Source organism: Nicotiana sylvestris, chromosome 8 (assembly GCF_000393655.2).
Source record: "Nicotiana sylvestris chromosome 8, ASM39365v2, whole genome shotgun sequence".
NCBI classification, from domain to species: Eukaryota; Viridiplantae; Streptophyta; class Magnoliopsida; order Solanales; family Solanaceae; genus Nicotiana; species Nicotiana sylvestris.
In genome coordinates, this window is record NC_091064.1 from 37,336,329 (window position 1) to 37,344,394 (window position 8,066).

At 41.1% G+C, this 8,066-nt stretch overlaps 1 protein-coding gene across 1 annotated transcript; it reads left to right on the top strand.

Moving 5' to 3' along the window:
* Window positions 1-2,919: 2,919 nt before the first annotated feature.
* On the top strand, window positions 2,920-3,579 carry LOC138874920 (uncharacterized). The gene has a single exon (XM_070153719.1). The coding sequence runs from the start codon at window positions 2,920-2,922 to the stop codon at window positions 3,577-3,579; it is 660 nt and encodes a 219-aa protein (XP_070009820.1).
* Window positions 3,580-8,066: the final 4,487 nt, after the last annotated feature.

The following is an 8,066-nucleotide window of genomic DNA, read 5'->3' on the forward strand; positions in this document are numbered from 1 at the left end:
GAATGAGCATCAGAAAGTGTTGTTAAAGACATTTAATGAGGCATATGTTCCGGTCAAGACCACGATTGAACAATTGGAAAGAATGGCGGAACGATTTTTCGAAGTCAACCGGATTTTATTCAGCCGAAACGACTTGCCTCCATAAGGGACTGTCCACAACAAAGCTCTTCATTTGACTGTTAAGTGTGAAGGATACTATGTGAAAAGAGTTATGTTGGATGGCGGATCTGGGTTGACATCTGCCCTCTTTCGACCTTACAGATAATGGAAATTGGGACTGAAAGGATTAGACCCAAAAATGTTTGCATACATAATTTTGACGGCGTCAAGAGGGATATGATAGAGGAGATTGATTTGATCCTAACCATCGGCCCGATGGATTTTGAAGTAACATTTCAAATTTTGGACCTGGAAACCTCCTATAATTTTCTCCTAGGAAGGCCTTGGATCCATGCGGAAGGGGTCGTACCCTCTACTCTCCACCAAATGGTTAAGTGTGAACATAAAAACTTGGAAATTGTGGTCCACAAAGAAGATGAGAAATCAATTTACAGGGACCCGTCAGTCCCATGTCTGGAGGCTAAGGAAGGTAGCGAGCACATAGTCTACCAAGCTTTTGAAATCGTGGTCGCGGACCACTGTGAGGAAATAACCCCATGTCCTCAACCCTTCTTGTCAAACACGTCAATCATGGTCACCAGTGAAATGATCAAACATGGCTACAATCCTGGGAAAGGGGTTGGGGCATCTTTGCAAGGCATTACAGAGCCTATCACTTTGACTACCAGTGAGAACTTCTTTGGTGTCGGTTTCCGAGCTACAAAAGCCAACGTAAAATGGGCTAATAAATGTAAGAACAATGGGTGAGTTCTGCCTCAGCCGATCCCGTATCTCGCCAGAACGTTTGTTAAGCCATGGTATATAGAAGAACAAGAAGAAGCTTTCACGGCCGAAGAAATTGAGGACATCTATGGGGAAATGAGGCAAATGTTATATGAGGCTCATATGGTCCAGTTGGGTGAAGGCTCAAGCACTGCTGAGGTGTAGTATATGGGGCCAAATGCCAAACTTCAAAATTGGAAGGCTACTCCATTCCCAGTCAGGCAGCAATCTCGGTAGTTCAATCTTGCCATCTTTTCTGCATTCTGAGTTATTTCAGGGTGTAACTCGAATGTTTTTAGTTTATCGTCTTTTAAATTCCAATGTAAACCCTTCTATCATCAAAGTCAATGAAATGAAATCAGTATTTCATTGTCTATGAATCTCTCTCTTTATTCTTTCTAATTTTTGTTATTTTTCTCTTGTTTCTCTCTTTCAGTTCTAATAATGCGGACTTAAATAACATGACATGCTTGCAGACTTCATGCCCAAATCCTAACATGCTGTCTAACTATGAAATAATAAATCAAGAACCAGATTATGATGAAGATGAGGCTTTTAGGGAGATAAACTGAGAACTCGAACAATTTGAGAATAAGCCTAAGCCAAACTTAAATGAAATAGAGCTAGTTAATTTGTGTAGTTCGGAAGAGGTCCAGGAAACCATGATAAGCTTTCACGCTGATGAAAGAACTAGGGATGCATTAATCAAACTTTTGTTCAAATTCAAAGACGTGTTTGCCAGGTCCTATGATGATATGCCAGGACTGAGTGTTGATTTAGTGGTACACAAATTGCCAACTTATCCCGATTATCCACATGTCCAACAAAAATAGAGAAAGTTTAAAATGAATATCATTGACAAGATCAAAGAGGAAGTAATCAAACAGCTGAAATTGGGTGTGATCTGAGTGGTCCGACACACCACATGGTTGGATAATGTGGTCTTAGTGCCAAAGAATGATGGGAAAACCTGAGTGTGTGTTGATTATCGGGATTTGAACAAAGCAAGCCCCAAGGACAACTTTCCATTGCCAAACATCCACATCTTTGTTGACAATTGTGGAAAACATAAGATACAGTCTTTTGTGGATTGTTACGCTCGGTATCATCAGGTCCTAATGGATGAAGAAGATGCAGAAAAGATGGCTTTCACTACACCTTGGGGTACTTACTATTACAGGGTCATTCCGTTTGGTTTAAAAAAATGCTGGGGCAACTTACATGAGAACTATGACTGCCATCTTTCACGACATGATGCACCAGAAAATTAAGGTGTACGTGGATGATGTGATCATTAAATCTAGAACGCAGGACGGCCATGTGCGGGATCTGAGAAAGTTCTTTGAGCGTCTGCGTAAGTATGACTTGAAGTTGAATCCAGCTAAATGTGCATTCGGAGTTCCATTTGGGAAACTTTTGGGGTTTATCGTCAGTCAGAGGGGCATCGAGCTAGATCCAATAAAGATAAAGTCTATTCGGGATTTGCCCCCTCCGAGAACCAAGAAAGAGGTTATGAGTCTGCTGGGCAGGTTGAATTACATCAGCATGTTCATTGCTCAGTTGACTTCTACGTGTGAGCCCATATTTAAGTTGTTGAAGAAAGATGCGGTGATTAGATGGAAAGATGAGTGTCAGGAAGCTTTTGACAAAATCAAAGAATATCTGTCAAATCCACCAGTGTTGGTCCTACCAGATCCTGGAAGGCCTTTGTTCTCGTACTTGACAGTGTTGGAGAATTCTTTTGGATGTGTTCTTGGGAAAAATGATGTGACCGGGAAGAAAGAACAAGCCATATACTATTTGAGTAAGATGTTAACTAGTTATGAAGCCAATTACACTTTATTGGGAAAGAACTTGTTGCTCCTTAACTTGGGTTGCTCAGAAGCTTAGGCATTACTTGTTGGCTTATACCACCTATCTCATAACCAGGCTGGATCCTTTGAAGTACATATTCCAAAAACCAATGCCCACAGGAAGGTTAGCAAATGGCAAATCCTGCTCACCGAGTTTGACATAGTTTATGTCACTCGCGCGGCAATGAAAGCTCAAGCCTTGGCGGATCACCTAGCTGAGAATCTTGTTGATGAGGAATATCAACCCTTGAGTACTTACTTTCCCGACGAGGAGGTAAATTCAGTTGAGGTAATTCCAGAAGACACCAATGCTTGGAAAATGTTCTTCGACGGAGCTGTTAATGCAAAAAGGTGTTGGGATTGGAGCAATTTTGATTTTATCCACTGGTCAACACTATCCGGCCATAGCCGGCTTCGATACTTTTGTAGAAACAACACTGCTGAGTATGAAGCATGCATTATGGGCATGAATATGGCAGTTAACATAGATGTGGAAGAATTGTTAATCATAGGAGATTCTGACTTCATTATTCGACAAGCTCAAGGAGAATGGGAAACCCGCGATATCAAGCTTATCCCATACAGGCAACATGTAGAAGATATTAGCAAGCGGTTCAAATCCGTCAATTTCAGGTACATTCCTCGTTTTCACAATCAGTTAGGAGATGCAGTAGCCATTTTGGCCTCAGTGCTGTCGTATCTAGTTAATGTCCACATTGACCAACTAGAAATCCAAATCCAAGAAAGACATGGTTACTGTAATACAGTTGAGATAGAACCAGATGTTCAGCCATGGTATCATGATATCATAAGATTCTTGAAAACAAAGGAATATCCCGAGTAAGCCAGTAGAGACCAAAAGGGAACCATTAGAAGGCTCGCCAGTAGTTTCTACTTGAGTGGAGAAGTCTTGTATAAAAATACTCTAGATTTGAACCTTTTGAGATGCGTGGATGCCCAAGAGGCTGGAAAAATCATGGATGAGGTGCATGCGGGAGTATATGGACCCCATATAAATGGATACGTTCTTCTAAAGAAAATCCTTCGGGGAGGTTATTACTGGATAACCATGGAAATGGATTGCTTCAGTTTTGTTCAAAAGTGTCATCAATGTCAGGTACATGTTGAGCTAATTCATGCACCACCTTCAGAATTGCATCATATGCCGGCTACATGGCCGTTCGTTGCTTGAGGTATGAATGTCATTGGGCCAATCGAGCCAAAAGCTTCAAATGGGCACAGATTCATCTTAGTGGCCATTGACTATTTAACAAAGTGGGTTGAGGCAGCCACTCTCAAAGCCGTCACCAAGAAAGCAGTGGTGGACTTCGTGCATTCCAATATTATCTGTCATTTTGGTATTCCTAAGACTATCATTACGGACAATGCTAAAAACTTGAATAGTCATTTGATGAGGGAGATATGCGAAACATTTAAGATCACGCATCGGAATTCTACCCCTTATCGGCCCAAAGCTAATTGTGTTGTTGAAACATCGAACAAAAATATTAAGAAGATCCTCAGGAAAATGATCCAAAGTTCTAGACAATGGCATGAAAAGTTGCCTTTTGCATTGTTGGGATATCCCACAACCATGCACAGCTCAGTTGGGGCAACACCCTATCTATTGGTTTATGGCACTGAAGCCATAATACCCACAGAAGTTGAAATTCCATCTCTTCGAATTATCGTTGAAGCTGAGATTGAGGACAATGTATGGGTCAAGACCCGTCTAGAACAGTTAACCCTGATTGATGAAATGTGGATTTTCGCAGTTTGTCACGGGCATTTGTATCAACAAAGAATGGCTTGTACCTACAACAAGAAAGTGCGGCCTAGGAACTTTGAAGTGGGGCAACTCGTCTTGAAGCGTATTCTCCCATATCATAAGGAGGCAAAAGGAAAATTCGATCCAAATTGTAAAGGTCCGTACATTATAAGAAAATTGTTGCCAAAAGGGCATTGTACTTGAGAGACACTAAAGGAAATAACACCAAAACAGCTGTCAATACGGACGCAGTAAAAAGGTATTACGTTTAACCCTTCTGCGGTATTGATATTCTCCGATCGGGATGACGAAGGCTTTCATTCTCGCTACCCAAACACTGTTAACCCTTTACAAACCCTTTGAGCCGGCTATCTTTCTTTGATTACCCTTTTTGCAACCCGAAAATGTTTTTTAAAAAAAGGAAAGAGAGAAAACAAAAAAAAACAACAAAAAATAAAAAGAAAATAAAAAAAAGTTCCTTGAACTACGTTCGATTTCATTCCGAAAGGATACGTACGCAGCCATTCTCTGGGATTCAGTCATACCAAAACAAAAATCCGCATTTCCCCAAAAGTGAAACTGTGGCAGAGGTTATAATGGTTCGATGATGGTTCGCGTGAAAGGTTCCAAAGTTGTAATTCAATCCAAACTCTTTTTACCCCAAATCATGTTCAAGCCCTTCCGATCGATTAGTATAGATGTTCAAAATTGGAGGATGTGTTTATTTGGATCTGATACAATTAAATGAAAGAAATAAGATGAGAGTCTTATTGGTGAAAATCCACACTAGCACCATAGGGCGATGGTAAGCAGAGAAATTAAAAATGAGAGAGTCTTGTTAGTGAAAACTCGCAAAGAGCACTATAAGACGACGGTAAGAACAGAAATAAGAGAGGTCAGTTGGTGAAAACCCACAAAGGGCACCACTGATCGAAAAAGGGATCCCTTACAACCATCGACACTAATAGAGTCCTAGCAAGGTCTCTTGGTTTTGAGATATGGGTCATGATGGGTTTATGAGAGTTGGATGGTTTGCACAGATCGGGTATCCAGTCCAAGAAGCATGTTATGTCTATTGAAGTCTGCATGCACCCCAGATAAGTCCTACTTTCCTTTCCCCGAAAAGCATACTTCTCATTTAAATTCATTTTCCTGTCCATTGTTTACTTTTCTTTAAATACCGTTCGGTCTAATTCTCCTCTGAAACTAATAAATAGAAAAGATGACAAGATTGGTTTTACATGGTTTTGACTAACAGAGAGCTAAAATTAAATAAAAGCACCCAGTGTCGCCAGGTGTGTCAAGTCGACCTCGACTTGCCATGATGGCCGATGCTCCAGAGTCAAAAACTCTTGAAAGGAAAAGAAATAAATGTCAAGTGCCCATAAAGGCAAAATAAGATGAAAAGGCCAAGACCCACACGGGTTAACCATCATGTGGAATTTTGGAAAGTCAAGATCCCAGCGAGTAATGGAGATTTTTATTGTAAGAGCTGGGCCAAGACCATGTGATTGAAACAATCAAGGCCACAAAACCAACTACCATTACAAACTGACAAATTATTCTTTGTTTGAAAAATAGGAAAACATGTGCAAGCCAAAGCAACCTTGCAAAAAGCAGGTGCAACCAAAAAGAAACTGCGCAACGGCTAGAAACAACTTTGCACCAACAACCCAAAAAGGGAAGTCTCCTCCAAATTCTTTCCTGCATTTTTATTCATTTTTTCTAAGATAAAAAAATGCTAAAAGTGATATGAGAAAAGAAGAAGAAGAAGAAGAAGAAAAATTCAAAACCATGGTAGCACAGGGTCTCCAATCTCTAGCTACGTCTTTCCCAACATAGTTTCCCATTCCCTAGTCGATGCGAGCATAACCTGGTAATCTTTCAAACATAGGGTCCCACCCCTAGTTGATCCTGCATAACCCGAGGACTTTTCCAGCATAACCCAATGACTTTTCCGGCATAACCCGAAGACCTTTCCGGCATAACCCGATAACTTTTCCGGCATAACCCGAGGACCTTTCCGGCATAACCCGATGACTATCCTGGCATAACTCGAGGACCTTTCAGGCATAACCTGATGGCTTTCCTGGCATAACCCGATGACTTTCCCGGCATAACTCGAGGACTTTTTAGACATAACCCGATGACTTTCCCGGAATAACCCGAGGACTTTTTCGGCATAACCCGATGACTTTCCTGGCATAACCCGAGGACCTTTTCGGCATAACCCGATGACTTTCCCGGCATAACCCGAGGAATTTTTCGGCATAACCCGATGACTTTTTCGTCATAACCCGAGGACCTTTTCGGCATAACCCGATGACTTTCCAAGCATTACCCGAGGACTTTTCCGTAATAACCCGATGACTTTCCCGGCATAACCCGAGGACCTTTCCGGCATAACCGAATGACTTTCCCAGCATAACCCGAGGACTTTTATTGCATAACCCGATTACTTTCTCGACATAACCCGAGGACTTTTTCGGCATAACCTAATGACTTTCCCGGCATAACCCGATGACTTTTCCGGCATAACCCGATGACTTTTCCGGCATAACCTGATGATTTTTCCAGCATAACTTAGTAATCTTTTCCAACATAGGGTCCCACTCCCTAGCTAATGCCAGCATAACCTGGTAATCTCTTCCAACATAGGGTCCCACTTCCTAGCTTTGCCAGCATAACCTACTAATTTTTTTCGGCACAAGGTCCCACTCCCTAGTTGATTCCAGCATAACCTGGTGATATTTCCAACGTAGGGCATCTGATCCCCATCTGATTTCATTTTAGATATAGGGTCTCAACTCTATAATCTCTTTTTCTCATGGATACACAATCCTGATTTTATTGCTTTCAATAAAGAATAGTTTTGATTTTTGTTGCAATAACTCACAAAATTTTCCTAGTGAAAACTGGGGTAGAAAATTTCGTTCATTCGTTTGTTTGTTTTTGTGCCTGAACATGTATTTACCATAAGGCACGAGGTTTGAGATGACCAAAAGAAGAAGTGTTAATCCACATAAAAGAAAAGAAAAATAAGAAAAGAAGTTGAACTCTATGTGTAGAAGCAGAGAAAAGATGCGGACTGCTCAAGATATGATTGAAGTCACAAGTTTTGCATGTCCCGCCTTGATCCGAAAAGCTGAAAAAGAATGAACCAGCGGTTGCAGCTAACAAGCATGAAGATTCAGATCAGAGTCTGCAGGAAGAACCAGCCAAGACTCAAGATCAAGCTTTAGAAGGTTTATGGATATGAATCTTGTAACTCGTAGTTGATAGGCTTAGCTAGTTTAGCCTTTCATCTTTCATTTTGGTGTAATAAGGAGCTCAGCAAGCAGAAACAGGAACAGCAACAGTGAAATCACAGTTTCTCGGTAGTCCCAGCTACCAAAACTTCTAGAACTACGCTGACCTGATTCCTTTATAGCCAAGGACATGTAGGCAACCTCCGAAACAAGGTTCAGTCAGATTTTTTCCCAAAAATTGCTTCATACGGAGTATCCAGACGGCCAAAAATCGCTCATAATTACACATTTTATCTTTGCCCCAAAACTCTTTGT

Bases quoted from the DNA above. Each gene is read 5' to 3' on its own strand.
- LOC138874920 (XM_070153719.1), top strand. From the start codon at position 2,920: ATGAAAGCTCAAGCCTTGGCGGATCACCTAGCTGAGAATCTTGTTGAT.